The following is a 21,202-nucleotide window of genomic DNA, read 5'->3' as shown; positions in this document are numbered from 1 at the left end:
GCCAAACGAGGCTCTCCCGCGCCGGGCCGGGCTGGCTGCAGGATGAGGGGCCGCCGTCCCGCCCTCAGCCCCGGGGCGATGTCAGGGCACGGACACGGGTGGTGTGAGGGGCGAGTTTAATCCAACACGCACAAAGCCAGCGGGGGAGGGAAACACTGCGTTTAACTTTGCAAACAGGAATATTTACACGTGTCGGCTTTAAATACCGGTGTAAAACGCGGCGGGTGCCGAGGGAAGCTCGAGGATGCTGAGGGGGAAGCTGGTTCCCAACAGACGCTGTGCGGGTCAGCTCCGACTGCCCCCAAAATTCATTGTCCCACCAGTAAAAGACACCGATAAAACATCGCCAAGAAAGGCCAAGAAAGGCCAGACATTGAAATTACAGATACAAACATTAAAATAAATTAATCAGGGAAGCTACAAGTCACACGGGTGTACCCACGCTCTGCCTGCGCAATCGCGGCGTCTTTGTCGTTGGATTTCACACCCAGAAAATTTGGGATAAAGTTAAAAAGCTGCACGGACCAAGGCAGCTGAACCCCTGGGCAACTGTGCCAGCGCCAGGTGTATCTTGCTGGTATTCCAGTAAGGAATAACATCACCTTTGCAGTCTGTGGGAAGAGCTTTGGAACCCTCTGCACGTTTAGTGACTAAAATAAATTCTGTCTCAGTTGGAGAAATGCTCTGAACAGCTTCAGGCTGCGACAGAGGACGACTGAGGTGCTCCCTGTACATTTATCACTCCTCCAAGTCAGTTTTCCTCTGTGCTCAGGTGCCAGCCTGGAGCATTCCCCATTAATATCTAGGCTATGTATAGTACCAGATTTTGTACCATAATACATTTGTGGCATTTGTATGTTAAACCCAAAAATTAGCTTTGCGGCTGCTTGGGAAAAAATACTGTAACTACAAATTCTGAGTAAAGTCCTCAGGAAACAATTGATCATAAGCTACAGAACATTGTGCAGCTAAATCTGGAGATAGACTTTACATGCCTGAATAGAAAAAAAACAAAAGGAAAAGACAGTTATCTGACCTATAGAGAGAATAAAAAATAAGAAATAAGTCAGATAATAAAACCATTTTGCTCTAATACACAGCAAACATTCCTGCCCAGCCACTCCGACGATGATATTTCCAGGCAGGATATGAACAGTGGAGAAGAAAGAATAGATTTAATTCTACAAATCTTCTCCTACATCTGCTGGATTTTCACCTGCTAAAATTGCATCAGCACCCCGGGAACTCCCGGCAGGAACTTTGAGGTGACTGAAAATTGGTGTCACTGAGCTGGTTTTGCTCCCCTTTGGCTGCCAAAGGGGCAACAGCAGTGGAGAATGTGTGAAAACAGTGACATTCCGTGTCTCATTCCATCATTGCTCTGAACTGCTGCGTGTACTTGGACAGCTCCTCGGTCCGATCCCGAAGTTCCCTCGTGGCGTCGGTGTTGGGATATTTTATGGCAGCGTTTTTGGTGGCCAGAGCCAGGTTCTTCAAGAGGCTGCAGAACCGGCTGCTGCTGTGGAGGACGTCGCTCCGGGCATCCCTTTCCTGAGTCTCCTGGCACAGAGAATCCACCAGCTTCTGTCCCACCATGATGATCAGTTTGCTGTGGGATATGAACACTTCGGGGGGCTGGTTGTTGCTCAGGCTGTTGGTGAACACCCCGATGGCCTTGTGCAGGGCAGCGAAACACAGCCTGCAGTGCTCAGGGAGAGGGATTTTCTTGGCACAGTCCTGCTTGCTTTGAGTTCCAGCCTTTTTTGCAGTTGGCAAAGCCTGGAGAAAGGTTTAAAAAAACATTCACCTCGGTGTCACACACTGATTGTTTCTTTAGTTGCTCCAGCCTAAATTCTTAGTTCATACTCTCCAAATTGCCCCAGCCCAGGAGCTTTTACAATAATTTCTCTTCCCATAAAGTATTGGAAATTCTCCCAATTGCCTTTTTGCCCCTAAATACGATTTTAATAATGGATAGCACACAAAGTGCTGCAGCCAAACACCAACCCTTTACACATTCTGGACTTGAAGCTTTCAGATAGTACAAAACATTGATCTTTAATGGGCTTAATCAGGGTTATGAATGATTAAAATGGACAAAACAAGAGTCAATTTTGTACCAGTGCATGACAAGATATTTTGAAATACTAGTCCTCACAGCCTTATCCCAAATGATGCACAAAGGCAAGAAAATAAATAGTATGATGTTGAACTGGAGGGGTTCATTATGTTTGAGGAAAATAAATGTTTTTCACAATTTTCAGCAGTAATTCTAAGATTGAGTTCTGGGAAATGAACAATGAAAAGCAAATAGATTATGGATAGAGATGTGTGTCTGAATGCTTTGAATTTTGGCAAGCACAGAAATCAGGGACTAGAAGTCCTCATAAATAATAGTTTTCAAAATCAGAAATACCTTCAGTTTTGAATCTGTGCTCTTCTTTGCTACTTCTTTACCTGAAATGATTTTCTGTGCCTGTTATAAATTAAAATGAAAGCAAAGTTGAAATGACTTACAAAAAGATTTAAATATAAATATGTTTTTGTCTTATTTCGTGAGGAAACAACTACTTGCTCTGCAGCCTTCATGTTATGGACAACAATGGTACATTTATTAGAAAAAATTGTAGGTTTTTTCCTACTAAAAATATAGTGTCTCCTCCTGCAAGATCTAAGACTGAAAGCAACATGAACAAAATAACCTTTCCTAAATCCTAAGGACACGCCAGCTTTTCTTTGTGAAACCAAGAGAGATGTTCTTGGTAGATATTTCAGTAGTTCTAAGGAGCATGGTTCTAACAAACATCCAGAATGATTCTAACAAATAAATTTGATAATTCACAGTAAGAGTTTGATTTGTTACAGCAAAATTTTCTATGAAAACATGCACCTCAAGTTAGAAAGTAACATTTCTTGTCCAGTCATGTCAGAGCCAAACACAATGAACTGGCAAGAAGAGAACTAAAAGGCAAAAGAGAAGACAGGATTTGCAACCCCCCAGCTAAAACCTGTCTCCCAAATGAATTTAAACAGATTATAAAGATGTTTTGTTGGTGCTGGCTGGATAAATTCTCAAACTCCAGTTCTCTTTATGGATTAAAATGATTCTCATTCCACATGTGCCACCCAGCACTGGAAAAAAATCCTGAGTTCAGTCTGGAAAATGGGAAATCGTTCAAACTGAATCTGGCATTGATGCAAAGGTAAAATGGTGGCAATAGCTTAATATCTGCAAACAATGAAGAACATAGAAAGTAAAGCCCAGTTTTACTGACCTGTAACTGCACATAATCACAGTCCTCAGTGGCATTTTCCTCCTGTTTCTCCAAAGGCACTCGACTCTGGCTGGGTTTGTCAGGAGTGTTTCTCTGGAGCGACTCTATTTCTATTCTTCTTGGCACTGGGATTTGTTTTGCCATTTTGCATTCTGGGCTCCCTTTTGGCTGCTTTATTTCTTGTTCCTTGTCATTCTTTCTGAAGAGCAGCTTCCCATTGGCGATGATGATGGACACAAACCTCTTGATGTCGTCGGGAATCGTGCGGGCCACCATGACGAAGCGGTCGAGGTCATCTGGGTTGTTCTGGGGGCTCCTGAGGACCAAGGCCTCGAGTGACCAGTTGCAGTTGTTTAGAGCTTCCCTTGTCTCTGTTAAAATTTGGAAGGAGTTCACAAGGATCTCTAATTGCTTTTTAATCCTGGTCTGAAGGTTGCTATCAGTGAGGTGAGAGGCGTTTCCCTTTATGGCTTGGGCAAAGGCCAGGAATTCTCCCAGGGACACCTTGATGTGATCCACGGCTCTGTGGATTTCCTCAATGCTCTTCTCCAGGTGTTCCTGCAATCGCCACTTACTGCTCACAAAGATCATTAAACTTGCAACTGAGCTGGACACGCTGTGCTGCAGCCTGGTCAGGGTCTCTATGGCTACTTCAAGGCCCATTTTGATTTCTTTGCCAGGCTCTTCTGATGATGAGGACGTAGAAAACAACTCAGTAGATGAGCTGGAGGATGTGGAGAGTGTGCTGCTCCTGCTGTCCACACTAGAAACAGATGAGATGTCTTGTCCTAATTTGGCACCTCTGGGGAGCTTTGGAGAAGCACCGTGTGCCTGTTCTCCAGAGCTGTCACTGTTGCTTTCCATCTCTTTCTTGGACTGCCCAGGGGTGGGCAAACCTTTTGGAATATCATAAACATTCCCTTCAGAGATCTGACTCTCAGCCTTTGGAGCCAGGAGACTCGGGGGTACATCACAGCTACTGCTCTGCGGCAAAAAGAGCACATCCCGTGAGGATGGAACGTCATAAAGAGGGATATCTGGAAGTGTTAATTTCTGTTGTGTCGGTGGGATATTGTATAATTGTGGATTTACAACCTTGGCTTCAGGATTTGTTGTTGGCACCTTGTACCTGGCTGGTGGGATATCATACAGCACCTGGTTCTCCAAGGAGTGGCCAGAAGGGTGCTGTTTTAATCCTGATTTTTCAGGTGATACTGGAATATCATAAATCCATTCTGACTTCCGAGGATTTGGCAAAGTATTGTACTGGCCCCAGCACTTTTTTTGAGATTTGTTTTCTGAAGCATCACTTTCTCTTTTGGGAGGGACATCATACAACTGCAACAGAGCACAGAGGGCTTATAAACCACGAGCACAGAGGGTTTATAAACCACCCTTGTTTATAAAGCAAGAAGTAAGAAACAAAACTGAATTCTCAGAGCACATAAATGTATGCAACTCCACTGATGTCAGTGGAACTACACCACGAAAGGGCTGGCTTGTGTTTTTTATATTCTAAAATGCACAAGCTACACATGTAGAAGGTAAAATATTTTGAGCACAGGTGATTAGATCATACTGCAGTGTCCCCAGCCAGGGACATCTGTAGACACTTGATTTTTTTCCCATTCATGTGCATACCCTGTCAAAAAATAAACAACCAGCAGACATCACTGACTCTTCTCAAATACCTTCAATTAATTTAAATTTTTGCTTGATACAGGTTTGCTAAGATGGGAACAGAGTTTATCCAGTGCCTTAAAAATATGTCTGTCTACAGCTGAAGTCCAATTTGGAAAAGGCAAATGCAGGAGTACTTCTTGTGTAATAAAATCCAGACTAACACTAACATTTAAGGAAAGATCCTACCTGCATGAAGCACATCCACGGGGGGAATGCAAGGAACTACAGGAATGTGCAGCAACAAGAAACAACTGAAAGTTGTTATATAATACAGATTTTAGGAAAAAACTAACCAGGTTAGGCTTCCCCATTTGTGAAAAATGTGCATGAGAAGGGGAGGCAAGGAATGACAAGGGTGTTTCAGGCCAACTCTAGAATTTTCCAAATTGCCTGTGAACAAAGAATTCTAAGAAAATTTGATTTTGGAAGCAATGATAAACCATGATCTCTGAAAGGAAATCTGGTCCCAGGCTGGTGCAGCTGGTTGGTACAATTCCTAACAGCCATGGAAATGTTGGGAATGCCAGCTTAGATGAGCAGTTGCTCATGTGCCAATTCCCCAATCCTGGGTGGCACCACTCTGGCTGTCACTGCTGAACAGGCTCTGTGCAAGACTGGCTTCTGCAGCCCTGAACCTACAGCACTGCTCTTTAAACCCACAAAACCAGGGAGCCTCAGATTCCCTGTGCTGGAATGGTCCTGCTCCTCAGCCCTAGGCACTAAGGAGCCTGTCAAAATCCTCTTGGATCCTAAAGCCATTCAGGAAACCTGAAATACTTGGCACTCAACTAATAAAAAGTTTCCATTGAGACGTTTTCTTAGTTGTGAAATTTCAGATCAGGATGGTGCTTGGCAAACACAGGGGGAGAGGTGGAAAACCTGCCCCTCTGCCCAAGGTGGGTGTCACGGCACTGGCGGATTGTTCTCTTGGGTCCAACAAATCTTACTTACATTGCCTGCTGGTGAGTCTTTCTGGATCCCAGCTCCTGCCTTTTCTGGGCTGGATGGGATGTTGTAAAGCTGCTCCTGCTCTGCCTGGAAGTTCTCGGTGGGTCTGACTGGCACGGAGCCCTTCCGTGCAGTGGGTGGAGTGGCACCGCTCTGGGAACAGGGGAAAAAAAAACCTGGTTGACTTTGATTCTTTTTAGATCTCATTGAATACTCTGGTGGAATCAAAGGCTTGTGGGAGTAGCTCCTGGTGTGGACAGCGTGGGTCACCCTCAGCCTGCAGGGGAGCTGCTGGAGCCTTCCCGCAGTGCTGGGTGGGAGGACGAGGCAGCCACCACTGGCACACCTGGCTTTGGGTCTGAGCAGGAATCACCCACTTACACAAGGAGCTAACTCCAGAAAATCTGTGGATAACTTGATAACAATGGAGTGGGCTTAATCCTGCCCTGTCAGCTGCTGCCAAGATAAAGTGCGTGGGGAGGGTCCATGGATGTGCTCCAGTCCCACCCACACCTTGCATGGGAGGTGACAGGGCTGGGGCCTGGTGCCTGTCCCATCCCAGTGACCTGAGGGACTGAGGGAATGTGACGTTCACTCTCCTCGGGGAAACACAGCAGGACCAAGAGCAGGATGATGCAACAGGACACTTCAGTGGTGGATGTGATCCTCCTGATCACAAATCCATGGGATGTTCTTCCCCAGGAGGTGGGTGGGGTGGGTGACATTGAGGTTTTTTTTGAACACGCACTTGTGACTCTTCTGTAAACACCCTGAAATCCTCCCGATCAAATGACACAGACACAAAGCACATTTCCTCATGGATTCCAAGCAGAGAGGGTGACCCTCTGATACTGAGAATTCTGTAGGACATCAGTAGTGTCAATCTCTCTGCCTTGTAATCCAGCAAGAAATGCCTTAATAATGGTAAAACTGAAAGTGTTCATTACAAGCATACCAAATTTAGGACCAGTTTCTCTGAATTTCGAAGAAACTCGAGAGAACTGCTTTAGGTTTTGAGCTAAAAATGAATTATCTTCTTCCCAATTTTACAAAAAGCGAACAGGGAGGTACTGGAATTTGCCTCAACATCTACTCTGAGGTTCTACAGAGTCCCAGCTGCAGGGAGAGCACCACGGCAGGACCCACCTGTGTGAGCAGGGACTCCCGGCGCTGTGTGGAGGGAACGTCGTACACCTCACTCCTGATGTTTGGGGCTGAAGCCCGGCAGGCTCTCGGGAGAGTGAACAGGTGCTTGGAGGGGGAGAAAAACAATAATGAGAAAGCTGCAGTGAGCAAGAAGCTCAGGACATCTTTGGAAACTCATTTAACTGGATAGGCCACTGTTGCAGTAATCACTCTTAAGTGATTAAAAACCTTCAGCTCTTCACTGAAGCCGAGGTGGGAACTGAGCTTAGAAGCAGGTGGCATTCTTCCCTCATAATTCTCCTTTGCCAGCATTTCTGCTGTATTTCAGGTGAGATAAGAACTGGCACATACAAATCAAAGACAATCTGCCTGAGTAACCATGGGAGGGAAAAGATTTGGAGGAAATCCAGCTTCGCTTATCACTTAAATCTTTAGACTAACCAAAAGCAGAACCACTGAAAAAGGAAGTGGGGAAATTTCTGCTTCTCCAGGCACACAGAGCCATGGGGTCAAGCCATATTTAGTGTAAGAGCAGCAAATAGGTGCGGGCTGAGCATTATTCTGTAGTTATGAAAGACTGACTCATTTGTAAGGACTAAACCTTGATGTCCTGTTCAGCTCCATAAACAGGGAAGTCTGATATGAGAATTACATTATTGATCTGTAGTCGAATTCTCCTGTTTGCTTAAAACATAATTTGAGAAGGCATGACCACATCTGTGGGATAATTAGTTAAGGTCCCAAAGTATGAATGTTGAGTAGGATTTTTTTTTATAAAATCAGTTTTGTTCCCTCAGCCTGTCTTTAGCTTGGCTGTCCTCATCTAGGTTATAAATGGTCCTTTCCAAACCCTTGACCCACAAAAACATCACTGCAGATGAGATGTTACAATAATCATTTAAAATTGGAGGTAGCGATCTCCATCATGTGAGTGTTGTAGCAAAGTAATTTAGGGGAAATATGGTAGAGGAACTAGACTTCACCCTTACAACTGCCTGTTTCAGCTTTGTGAAAGCTCTTAACTCTCATCTGAAGAAAGGGGAGGAGGAGTGAAGATAAATCCCCTTAGTGCTCTATGAAACAGAATCACAGAATCACTGAATGGTTTGGGTTGGAAGGGACCTTAAAGGCTGTCCAGTTACACCTCCTGCCATAGCAGGGACACCTTCCACTATCCCAGGTTGCTCCAAGCCCCATCCAGCCTGGTCTTGGACACTTTCTGGGGTGGGGCAGCCACAGCTTCTCTGGGCAACCTGTGCCAGGACCTGGTGATCACCTTTACCTGCAAACAGAGGCGTAAAAGAGACTTCCCTGAGCAGAAAGGGTAAAAGACAAGAGGTATCAAGAAAGCCATCCTTAGCCCAGCTCTGTTTTCAGGTGGACAAATCTCACTATACAGCAAAAAGGAAACTCACTGGATATCACATCTTACTACTTTTTAAAGTCCTTTCAGTGACAGTAAAACACGAAGGTGCCCTGTGTGTCAGGCAGCAGCAATGAGGCTTCTCTGTGGGCTCTGAGGGATTTTGTTTTGTTTTATTGCTTTCAATCACAGTGGCTTTACCCAGCTGCTCAGAGGACAGCTGACTATGCCAGGAGCTTTGCCAGTTGTCCCACAGGCTCTGTGTGGGGCGGTCCGAGTGCTGCAGTTCATCCTGGCCTTTCACAGGCTGCTCTCCCTGAGCCTTCCCTGCATCTGGGCATGGCTTGTGACCACCACAGTGCAGTTGGTGTGGGAACAGCTGGGACACTGTGCAAGAGACAGCTCAGCTCTGAACTTCTAGATCATAAATGCAGGCTGGGACATTTCCTTTTCATTCTCGGTTAGAATAGACAAAGCTTAGGTGTATAAACTCAGGAGATGAGAGGAAGAGCCAAGGAGCTCTTCTGTTGGGCCATTCATTCAGAAAATGAGTAGATGAACATTTTCCACCTGATTTGCTGGCACAACATGGAAAATTTGTCCCAATCTCGCATTCAGTTTGCAAATGGTTCCTTTAGGATCAGGAATGTGGAGAAATCAGATCACAGTAAGTGCAAAAAGGTCCTTTGCAGCTCTTAGCTTGAGCTAGCAGTTGTGGGAACTGCACACAAGGTCTGCACTGCAGCTGCAGTGCTGAAAATTAGGTTTCAGTCATCAGGGTTGCACCAAGTTTGTCTGTTTTCCAGCACCCATCTGCCACACAGCAGGAAGCAGCGTCTTGGTTTCCATGACTTGCCTCCCAGCACAGTGGGAGGGAAGGTGGCCCCATAAATCAAATGATCATTAAATCAGCCTAAAAGACTGTATATCTCAGGGCTGAATTTCCTTCCTTTTCCTTTTTCAATTAGCATTTCTAACATGATTTTCCTACACAGAATAAAGAGCCACCCGGGGCTGAAGAGCTCATGGAACTGAACAAAAAACTTGCACTTGAATTTTGTACTCACTTGCTCTATTTACCTTTCATTATAAAACAGTCCCCATTCATTTTTTCCTCAAGAAAGCACAAGTTTTTGATCTTAAGACACTTGATACAACATGTACATGTGCAGATGGATGTAAAGACCCCACATGTGCCCAGGGGACTCTGGATGGCCACATGCTGTGAACAATCAGAGGAGAAAGTTCTGTGTCTTGTTATTTTAACTTTGGGGAAGGTTTGTAAATAATTTCTAGATTCTCCCAAAGAAATGGTATATTCTTTGCTTCCTGCCCTATTTTACAGCTGCTTTAAACTGTCAAAAAAGTGAGGGACTACAGAATATAGAGACTCTCATATGTTGCCCAGAGCAGTGTTTCTCACATAATGCTATAAACTGTAGTAGAATTGATGGGAGTTTCCTAAACACCATCATTCTTTTGCTGCAAATTCCACTGAAAAGCTCAGGCTGACAGCCTTTGTTGTTTTCCCACTCCCAATGGTTGTTTCAATAATAACATCTGTTACTTTCAGGGATGTTTGCCTTACCTGGTGTGTGGAGCTTTTGGTCCTCTCACTGAGCAGCTGTGCAGCCAAGGCTGGCACCTGATATATGGCTTGGGCAGGCGTGGCAGAGAGCCTGCCTGGGGGTTTGACCCACCCCTCCATCTTCTCGTAGGTGGACGACACCACGGTGGGTTTGGGGCCGGAGGGAACCTGGTAGATGTTTTGTTGGCCTGCTGGCAGCTCCGTGGGGTCGCTCCGGGTGGAAGGAAGCAGCAGGATGGTGGGAGAGAGCAGCTGGAGGCGGTTGGCGGGGGCCAGGCCCTGCCTGCCATGCAGGGAGCACTTCCACCAGCCCTCGCTGCCGAGGACGTGCTGGTCCAGCACGGTCAGGATGTCTCCCTTGCGGAAGGCCAGCTCGTCCGAGCACTCGGCCTTGTTGTCGTAGAGCGCCTTGGCCAGGGTGTTCTGGGGACACAGAGAACACCAGCATTGCACTGTTACACCCACAGCAGTGGTCACTGGGTTCTGCTTTGGTGTTTATCCCCACCTCGATTTCGATTTAGTTCAAGCACAGCCGTTATCATATCAAACCACCTTCCTCAGAGCACTGGTCTCAGGAGTTAAACTTCTGCCTGTGCAAACTTTAGCCTGTGCCTGCTACGTTCAGTGCATAAAGAAATAGATAATAATAACTAAACAACAAGGTCATGGGTTCAATCTCCTGTTCAGTCCTCTGTTCAATCCCCTGTATGGGCCATTCACTTAAGAGTTGGACTCAATGATCCTTGTGGGTCCTTTCCAACTCAGAATGTTCTGTGATTCTGTGATAGTACTACAATATATTTCCTCAGCACCTTTTCCCCACAAGGCTCTTGAAGAGTGCTGCTAATGTTCATTATTTAGACTTATTATATTAGACATATATATATGAGACTTATAAGCTAAAACACAAGAAGTTCCACCTCAACATGAAGAACTTCTTTCCGTGGAGGGTTTGGCAGAGCATTGGAACAGCTGCTTTGGGAGAGTGGAGAGTCTCCCTCTCTGGAGACATTCCAAACCCACCTGGATGTGTTCCTGTGTTGCCTGCTTCAGTTGACTCTGCCTGGGCAGGGGAATTGGACTGGATCATCTCCAGAGGTCCCTTCCAACCCTAATGATTCTGTGATTCTATGATTACTGATGAACATTCCTATATGAAAAATAGATGTTTTTCCCGTTGTCATTCTGTGAATTCTCCATTCCACCCTCTGCCATGGGCAGTGACACCTGCCACTATTCCAGGTTGCTCCAAGCCCCATCCAACCTGACCTTGAACACTTGCAGGGATGGGGCAGCCACAGCTTCTCTGGGCAACCTGTTCCAGGGCCCCACCAGCCTCACAGGGAGCAAATCCTTCCTGATATCTAATCAAAAACCTCCTCTCTGTCAGTTTGAAGATGGCACTTAAAAAAAATGAGAAGTACTAACAGCAGGTGGCTTTGGTCACCTGAGGCGTTTGTGCAAAGGTTAGAGAAAGCTGTGGATGTAGTTGTTTTCAGTACAAGATAGAATTTGCTTTCAGCTCCAAAATGGGACTGTCTGCTTCCCAGGTAGAGGGACACTGGCTGTGTCTCAGTGTGAGTTTATCAGAAAGTGCAAGTAATGCCCAAAGAGATAGCACCCAAATAGGAAATGTGATGCCTTGTATTTTTGTCCAGAGCATTTGCTGTAAAGCAACAGCTGGCTCGAAGCTGCAGCAGAAGAACCCCAATTTGTCAGCTCAGCTGGTGAGAAGGCCCCGTTGTTGGCTGCACACGAGCCGTGGTCGGGGTGGCCACGAACAATGGCCTGTTTGTGAGCTGTGGGCTCGTCCCTCAGCAGCTGCCAGGGGTGGACAACAGCCCCTTTTACCTTGTGTCCCAGCCTGGTTTTAGCCTTGAACATGGGAGTCCCCCTTCTGCTTGGACAGTGCCAAATGTTGCAGTCAGGCCCCCAGGAATCCCACCACGAGCACAGCCTGGGCTTCACACGTCGTTGCAATTGTGGAAAAAAAAAAAAGGAAAACATCCAACTTTTCCTATTATTCATCAACACTTTGAGATCCTTGTTGTTGGATGGTGTACAGACACAATAAAAAGCAGCCCCTGTTCTTCATCCCTGAGGAGGATGGGCAGAGGAACTCTCTCCCCCTTTTCCAACGTGAAGAGCCTTATCCAGGCGCACGCAGGAAATGGATGGTGGGGCAGGAAGCCTGAACTCGGGAGTGGAGCCTGGCACAAACAAGGCTGTCCTTCCTAATTGCAACAACACAAACAAGAGGAAGATTTGTTTCACTGCGTGGTTTTAAAAGGCATCTAAATGTTGACATTTCCCCAGCTAAGTCTTTCCCGTGGCAGTAGCACACTCAAAACATTGCTGGGCCTAATGCTTTAATCAAACAATGTATGAAACCACACATCTATTTTCAAATCTCATTTCTTTTAGAGCAACTGTGCATCCAGGCCAGAAGTACCAATTCACATCTAGTCTGCTAGTGGTAAGAAATAGAGTTACTTCTTAGTAACACAGGATGCCATCCCTGTTCCAGTTTGCCTTCCAAAGATATCTCATTTTTCAAGACAACTCGTCCCAGCCAATTGATTTTGTGATCACAACAACAGGAGGAGAAATTCTATAGACAACATTTCCAGGAGGTGGGTGCTTGATATGACTGCACAGATTGCTAAGGTCCACCAAGTCTGTCTCCAGTGGTGTGGAGTGAGGTTATCTGTACTCCAGGCTCTGGATCATCTAATGTGGGGCTGTTTGCCAGAAATCCAGCCCTATCTACACTCTCAGCTCTCTGGGACATGTGTGAGGGATCACTGTGGCAGCCCCTTTCCTATCGTAAGCAGAAGCATCTCTGACCTGCCAGTGACTATAAACAAGAACTGAATTCCCAGGATCACAGAGACCTTTGGGGATGCTCAGCTCAGAGGAGGCCGTGCTTTGGGGGCAGTGAGATCTGCATTTTTTCCCTGTTAGCCAGAGGAAACTGTCTGTCCAATGTGTCACCCACAATGTGCCAGCCAGGGCCAGCTGGGTGGAGCTCTGTGGTATTTTATGTGACCTTGTTAATGTGTCCTTACAATAACCAACGTGTAATAAGCACTAAAGTAACACAGATGAGATCAAAGTGTTTTTCCTCCTTTGACATTTGTTGTTTCATCCTCTTCAGCAGCGCTGAAAACACTCTCCTAAGACAAAGAACATCCTAAAAGGCAGTTCTTGCCTCATGAGAGACCACCTTGGCTGTGACTTTTCTCTCACTGAGCAGATTTAAATAAGAGGCAGTGAAGATGACCAGTGTACAATTTTATAATATAAAATTCTATACCATCCAAATGGGAATGCTCACAGACTGACTCTACGTACACAACAGGAAAAAACACCTCAGTATTACTAAGATCTCCTGATCCCTTTCCTATCCCAAGCCCAATCCTCAGCCTATAGTACTATGCAACAGAAAAAAAAATCCTTATAAAATATATGCAAATGTTGCTAGAAAAATCCAAGTGATACCCAGTGATGTGTACCAAGTGATAATTTCAGCATCCTGCCTGCAAGCCTGACACAATAATTTCTCTATTCCCTCTTCCCACTCAGTTTGTGTTTGGAAATGTCAATTTATCACCGCAGATTATTTCACATGATACACAGGTAGGGCACTGCTTCACAGCATTTCAAATAAAACTATGTTTTTCATTTATTGTCTTAAATTTGCTTCTTGAAAAACCTACTGAAATAATGTAAATAAAGAGACAGCTTTAATCATGGGAGGTTTTGTGTGGATCAAGATAATTATTTCTCAGCTGCATTTTGCACATAAATACATGTGTAAGCACTTTTACTGCAGGAAAACGGGACTTAAAATATTTGAGGGGGAAGAGACACAGCTAAAGGCGTCGGGCTGTGTTTGCTAAACAGTTCTGTTCGTGCATCAGTGACACCTCTGACATGTTTACAGAGCGGCTTCCAGTTAATCTCTTCATCTCCCAACAAAGCTGGAGGAATAAACATTCTCCATCGTCCATTAGCTGGGAACGGGCTTCCCAGAGAATTCCCTTTTAAACAGCACGCGACTTCGAGTCAGTTAATTGTAGAGAGTTCCCATCGTCAACTTCCCCAGGAAAAAGGAGAATTTACCTTAAGTGATCAGGTCTTTCTCTTCATGCAGGTGCCTCCCTGTGGCCACGGGGCTGCACGTCCCTCTGGTGTGCAGCGTTTCCTCTGACTTGCAGAAAGTCCTTCTGCTGTATTTTTTTGTTTGTTTATGTATTTTGGAAAATAAACGTTCAGGTCACACAGAAGTTTTGTGTGAGCTGCAACGAGGAACCGTTGTCAGGACTTGCTTTTATTGCCTTTCCAACAGTTAATTGATTTTGGGAGGGTGGAACCAGGTGCTAACCAGCAGGTTTTAAATTCTCAAATGGTCAAATCGGTTCTTGATAAAATAAAGAGCCACTTTGAAAATTCAAGCAGGACCACTTAGAAATCCTGCAGCTTCCCCCAAGTCAGTGCTCCACATACAGTGGCAAATACAAGCCGGTTCCTTTAATTTTCCCCAAACTCTTTTTTCTCCACAAATCTAGTTAATCAAATTCTGGCTGTGTTAAAATCAACAGAGCTGGCAAGTGCACACAGGATTTCACACCGTTCACAGCATTTTTGCATCTGTGGTCTTATGGCCAAGTTCAAGAGAAAATAAACTGCCATTTCCTGATGTTTCAAACCCTGACTCTGTGTGTAGTTCTGGGATTTGGGTCCTCCTACTATCCAAAGGTTTTTGCCCATATGCTCCCAATTACTTTGCTTTTTAAACCTTTTAGTATCTTAATTACATTTTACCACAACGTTTACTTCCAAACATGGATTTCCAGACACAGAAAGTTCTGATGAGTACAAATTTTCTCCTGTTCCTCAGAAATAGGTGCTTCACAGCCACTCCTTAGAGCCAGGTCCTTGCCCTCCTTCTTCCCCTTGCTCAGGGAACACACAAAAAATTCTTGGGGCACGTTGCCAGGAGCAAACTGCATGTTTTTCACTGGCAGGGACTGCTGTGTATTCCTCTCCTGGGTGCACAGATGTGACAGGATAGTGTCCTTGCATCCCATCTGACCCGTGGTGGAGTTTCTGCCCATTTCCTGGATGAGGCAGAAGGGACAGCAAGAGGAGAGGTCGGGGTGGGTGTTTTCTGATTCATAATGAATCAGCAGCAGCATCACAACTCCCAAATGCTGTGGCTTCCTGCATCTCTCTCGCTGCAGTTATCTGCCCCCCAAATCAGTTCTTTTTTTAACACTTTGGACAATGCTGCAATGGTAGTATCGCTGAATGAATTAACTAACTAAATCGAACAGATTAATAAACAAGTTATTTCTGAATAAATATTACTGGCACGGCAGTATTTCTCTGGGAAAAGGAGCGGCTGGTTTTCCACCTGCCCTAATCACTGGTGTCCGTCGCCGCTCCCGGGTGGCAGCTGGACGTTCCCCTTTCCCTGTCATTAGCACGGGACACATGGTGACAGTGCAGACCCTTCCCGAGCCACAGCTGCCAGGGATCAGCTGTGACAGGGGGAGTCATTTAGTTGTGTGACAGCCAAAGCACAAAGCCAAGGCTGGGGGTCCCTGAGCCGTGGGGGAGTCTGGGCAAAACCACTGACATACGACTGCAAAATGGATTTGATCCATTCACCTATTCCCCCCTCCTCCCAGGGGACAACAGTATTTCCTAAAAATGAGCACTGCCACCACTCCTTTCCTCCTCTGAGCTTCACTTCTCGTTGCAAACAGCACTGCAGGACGTGGCCAGTGGTTATCCTAGAGAGCACAGGCTTTCCCAGGCTCACGTAGCTCCTATTGCAATTACTTGACGTTTTTCTTATCACAGCATGACTCAAATTGTTGAAACATTTCCATTACCTCTTTTCTAGGAATCAATGCTAAAAACATAATCTTTTTCTAGATAAAGTCCAGCTCAAGTGTTAGTCATTTAACCTCCTTGTTTCCAGGAAAATAGGGAAATGGCCAGTCAGGGTCATTCAGGATAACTTTGTAATAAGGCATATTATGCATGGTAGAAACCTTTACCCTCCTTAGCCATATTGTTCTTGATAAAGCATTTTTTTCTCAGTTTTACTTGGACAATATTTTAAAAATTAAGCCCACGTGCTCTGTTAGTGATGTGCAAATCAGATGAACACGATCACAAAGGGACCCTGACAGATGCAGATTTTACACTACAAATGAAATCAGTAAAGTCATTAAATTAACTGCAACAGAAAGAAAATAATCCAGTACTTACATTGACCTTCATTTTGCTGCCTCTTATTTCTCTGCTAGTCCATCACCTGAGGAGGAGGAGGATGATCTCCCCCAGCCCGGCCAGTGGGTCAGGCAGCACTGGAGGGTCTGGCTGGAAGCCTGGAGGGGGAAGGCTCAGCCTCTGGCACCTCCTGCTCACTGGGAGCCCCAGGAAAGGGGCTCTGGGGGATGGAGGGAGCTCATTACGTAGCAGATTTATCTGCAGGGAGCCACTGGGCTGCAGCTGGTGACGGTGCAGGACACACAGACATCCTTCCTGCAGGCACCCCCGGGAAGTGCCTTCCCTGCTCTGAAGAGAAAACCCAGGGCAGCAAGGCTGGACCAGAAAAAAGGATTGGATTTGGAAGCATTTTTGCAGCAGCATTTTTTACTCCTGGGTTTTTTGTTTGAGTTTGTTGGTTTGGGTTTTGTTGTTGTTTTTGTTTTTTTTTTTTTGTTGTTGTTTTTTTGTTTTGTTTTGTTTTGTTTTTTTTTTTTAAACTTAAAAGTGGTTTGAGATTTGATACACTTTGCAATTTTCCTGTTCAGGTCTCTAGAAAACTTAGCACATCCCTTTTGTGGTTAAGGAAAACCCTGCAAAGCAACCTCACCCTACAGAGGCAGAAAACCCCGGGAGGAAGGCTAAACATGACCTGCAGCTGAAGGGTTTTGTTTCTTTGATTATTTTAAAAAAATCCTTTAATATTATTAAACTATAATGCTATTTAAAATTATTCGTGGTTGCCGTTTGCTCAGCAGGAGTTCAGTCCAGGTCACACTTATGCAAATGCACAGGTTTTACCACTTTGGACTTGTGAATGTCTTGGGGTTTGCAAACTTTTACTGGTTTTTCTTTTGTGCATGCTGCCTTTTCTTTGACAAAAGCCTTTTCCTTCCTCTTTCCACAGTAGCTTCAAGATGAAATTAGACACTTACTCCCAAAGCCACAATCACTTCACTAGAAAAGACTTTTGCATCTTGGAGAGAAAATGCTGAATTGAAAATGCTTTCTCAACAAAATCTACACCTCTTGGCTGGGAGCAGGGCAGCAGCTGATGCAGCTGCCCAAAGGAGAAAAAATTCCTGGCTTGAACCATCCCATTTGAATGTCTTTGGGGTTTTTCTTTTCTTTCCTTTTTTTTTTTTTTTTTTTTTAGTATTAAAACCAACAGTTTTTCTCCTTCAAACAGTCCATGCAGATGATAAAGAACCATTCAACCTCTCCAACCCTCCCAGGGAACAATTTCTTCCTAATATCCCAACTAACCCTACTCTCTGTCAGTTTGAAGCCATTTCCCCTTGTCCTGTCACTGCAGGCCCCTGTAAATAGTCTCTCTCCATCTTTCCTGAAGCTCTTTCAGGTCCTGGAAGGCCACAATTAGGTCACCCCAAAGCTTCTCCTCTCCAGGCTGAACAATCCCAGCTCTCTCAGCCTTCCCTCCCAGCAGAGCTGCTCCATCCCTCTGATCATCTTGGTGCCTCCTCTGGACTTGCTCCAACAGCTCCATGTCCTTATTTTGGGGACCCCAGAGCTGGAGGCAGCTCTGCAGGTGGGGCCTCACCAGAGAAGAGCGGAGAGGCAGAGAATCCATGCCATTCCTCACACACGTGTTTGTGGATGAGATGGGAAGATGCAAAGTGGGCATTTTAAGAGAGACAAACCTCAGATCCACTTCATGTGTGTTTCAAACACTGTGTTTGTCCTCTGGCAGCAGCACAGCCCGTGTTGTCAAACAGCAGGAGCACTATTTCGTGAGCAGCCCGTGGTGCTCACAGTGCTTGAAACTGCACCAAGGGGTGCAATGCTTCCTGTGCAGCCTTTGCCACATGTGGATGCATAACAACAAAACAAAAACAATGTTTTCTGCCTGCACTCACAGACTGAATCAATTTTTAGAAGGTGGAATAGCTGGGGCACAGGGATAATTGCAAAATGTTGCCATCGCAGTAACACTGCTGAGGGTTGGTGCTTCAAGGAGTCCAGATAATAGAAAAAAGAACCCTTAATGTTTTTGTATTAAGCATAATATTCAAATATTATAATAAACAGTACTGCCAGGGTAGTAGGAACCTTATAAACAGTTCAAAAATGCTGTAGCAGAAATAACTTTGACTTTTTCAGTTATTACTCAGCTGAAGTTGACTGGGTGTGCTACAGCCGTGTCTAAAGAGCCCACAACAGAACAGGGAATCATTGATTTACCATTGACAATCCATTTAAGAAAATTGGAAATATCAAACCTAGAAACAGAAAATTTCTCTGTATAGAGATGAAAAATGTCCTGCCTCACTTACTGTGACTCAGTGTGAAAACCAGCCCCCTAATCTTTACACACCTCAATGGAAAATTGACTCATGCAGCTCATACTAAGCTTTTCCCCCCCACTACATTTTGTATCAAATTTCCAGGAGGCAGCTTATTTACAGCAAACACTGAGATCATAATCCAGGATGAAAATCACAATTTCATTACACTGCTTATTAGACTTGCAGACAGTAGGACAATGAAGGCACTGACTTGGAATCAAGACCTCAGCATTCTCTAACCCTTACAGCTGTAGCAGGGCATTTTAGCTATGTATATATATAAAATTAAACTAGATGTAATATGAATACGCAAATGTAAAAACCCTATATAAATTAGTTCCAGTCTTTCAAAATAAAAATGAAATAGTGCTTCAAAATGTTTTCTGTTTTGCTCAGAACGTAGAGATGCAACTGGTCACTTGGACTGTCACTGAAAGCCTCTGACAATGTAACCATGTCTGCAATGTCACTACAGGATAGCAGTATGACAGGTGGAACCTTGAAATTATATATTTGTAATTTCACAAATGTGGTTATCTAGAGGTATGTGGTATTTAGGAATCCTGCTTTATTCAGAATCCTCTCCAAGAAGACCTTTCTTGCAGTCAATAATTCTGTCACAATGAAAAGCAGAGGGTGACATCAGGTACATGAGCATTCTAAGAGCCTTCTGTCCCCTTGAGATGAGAAATCCAAACACTTCACAGAGTCACAGAATCATTAAGGTCAGAAAAGCCCTCCCAGACCAACGAGTCCAACCTGTGCCCCATCCCCACCTTGCCCCCCAGCCCAGAGCACTGAGTGCCACGTCCACTCGTTCCTTGGACACCTCCAGGGATAGGGACTCCACCACCTCCCTGGGCAGCCCCTTCCCATGCCTGAACACCCTTTCCATGACTAATTCCTCCTGATGTCCAACCTAAACCTGCCCTGTCACAGCTTGAGGCCATTCCTAGGGCCCAGAACTGGACACAGCTCTTGAGGTGTGGCCTCACCAGTGCTACCTCCATCATCATCAAGCATCACACTGAATTCAAACATCAAACCCTTCCCTTGGGCCCCCGTTTCTTACTTGTTCCTGTGCAGAACTCAAAAAACCAGACGTACCGTTGCTGTTCTGTTGACCCCTGTATTTTTATCCATTGTTGTCATTCCCCAGCAGCACCACTTGAGCAATACAGAGAATTACAGCAGGGTGAAGAGACTTCAGCCTTGCACAGGCACCATGTTCTGGAACTGCGCCTCAGGAGAGCCCATCTGACAGCTCTGCCCCTAACAGCACTTGGGAGCTCGGTGAAAAGATTCTTATGAAAGATAATTTCTGTGACAACAGAGAAGATAAAAAAAAAGGACAGAACGCAAACCAGAAAAACCCAACTGGTGACCAGAAGTGAGAAAAAAAGTCTGCCTGCAAGTGGAATTTTCCTTGGTCTATCTGTCACTAACTTGTCGCAATTAACCGCAGTGGGAAGTCTCACCCCTCTTTTGCTACGTGTTCCTGTGTTTCCTCTTTTAGCAATGCAATGAATACCAGGCAGTGGTACCACAGGGAGCTGCACAGGGCTTGATAACAACACGGCTGCCACAGTGGTGGAAATCCAGGATTTTGAGGCCAACAGTTTTCATGGCTTTCGAAGTAGTTTCTGCTTTCATGGCACCGACAGTTTTTTGCCATGAAGGGGCTTTGGGGAAGCTGGGTGTGTTCCCAGCCCCACCTGGGTGGATGCTGATCCTCCTGCCTGCACCACAGCTCCAACAGGCCTGGGAAATGCACTGCTCCCTCCCCAGTGACCTGCTCAGGGAGCAGAGCAGTTGTGCTGCAGCACATCTGAAGGGTCCCCTACGGCCACACCGAGAATTTCCCAGCCTGAACCACAATTACCTTCACTACTTTTACTTTTTCCTTTTTGGTTTTTCCTGGGATTCAGTCTCACAGGGCAGCTCTGGTGGAAAAACAGCCTCTGTGTCCAGGAAGTGAGAAATGTTTATCCCAGAGCAGTACTTCCCCTTAAACAGAAAGTTTGATGCCTAACTCCAGAAGTGGTCTCTTAGGAAGGACCACCCCTTAGAGCCAGATGCCAGTTCCTGACTGCCAAATCAGCATCCCAAGGAATGCTAGTGGCTGAAAGCTACAAAAAGAAATGATTTGTCTCCCGAGTTTTTTTTGGCTTTCACATTGGCACAGCTCACATGTTATCTGTGGCATCACCTTGCCATATTTCCACAGGAGCTTATTCTGAGGAGAGGTGAAAATAGGTTACACATCAGATGGATACAGTGGACCTTTAGACAATGATGGAGACCTTCCTGACGTGGTAAATTCCAAGTATGACAGTGCTTCTCTGAGCAGAGCAGCTGGGATGTCTTTACCAAGAGGTACAGACTGTGAAACTCATGAAAGGCAACTGGAACTGTAATTATCAAATACAGCTTTGAGGGGTGAAGCTCCTCTGACCGCAGGAGGGAACAGGAGCCCATGAGGAATGTGCACTCAAGATACTTCCAGACTTCCACACTGGAAAGATCTTTTCAGCTTATGTTGGAAGGGACCTTAAAGCTCATCTCATTCCATCCCACTAGACCTGGTTGCTCCAAGTCCCATCCAACC

General features: G+C 45.3%; 1 protein-coding gene across 1 annotated transcript; it reads right to left on the bottom strand.

Annotated features, from left to right (window-relative positions):
• Positions 1-346: 346 nt before the first annotated feature.
• Positions 347-19,746, bottom strand: CASS4 (Cas scaffold protein family member 4). Its single transcript, XM_018074042.3, has 7 exons — positions 19,702-19,746; positions 10,004-10,426; positions 7,053-7,157; positions 5,910-6,059; positions 3,276-4,613; positions 2,417-2,476; positions 347-1,779 (listed from the first exon to the last, which is right to left on the bottom strand). Exons 1-7 carry the CDS (start codon positions 19,744-19,746, stop codon positions 1,366-1,368), a joined length of 2,535 nt encoding a protein of 844 aa, XP_017929531.2. The 3' UTR covers positions 347-1,365.
• Between the last annotated feature and the right edge of the window lie 1,456 nt (positions 19,747-21,202).

This window comes from Manacus vitellinus, unplaced genomic scaffold, assembly GCF_001715985.3.
Source record: "Manacus vitellinus isolate BGI_N305 unplaced genomic scaffold, ASM171598v3 scaffold_26_pilon, whole genome shotgun sequence".
Classification (NCBI taxonomy): Eukaryota; Metazoa; Chordata; class Aves; order Passeriformes; family Pipridae; genus Manacus; species Manacus vitellinus.
This window is presented reverse-complemented; position numbering and strand designations above follow the sequence as displayed.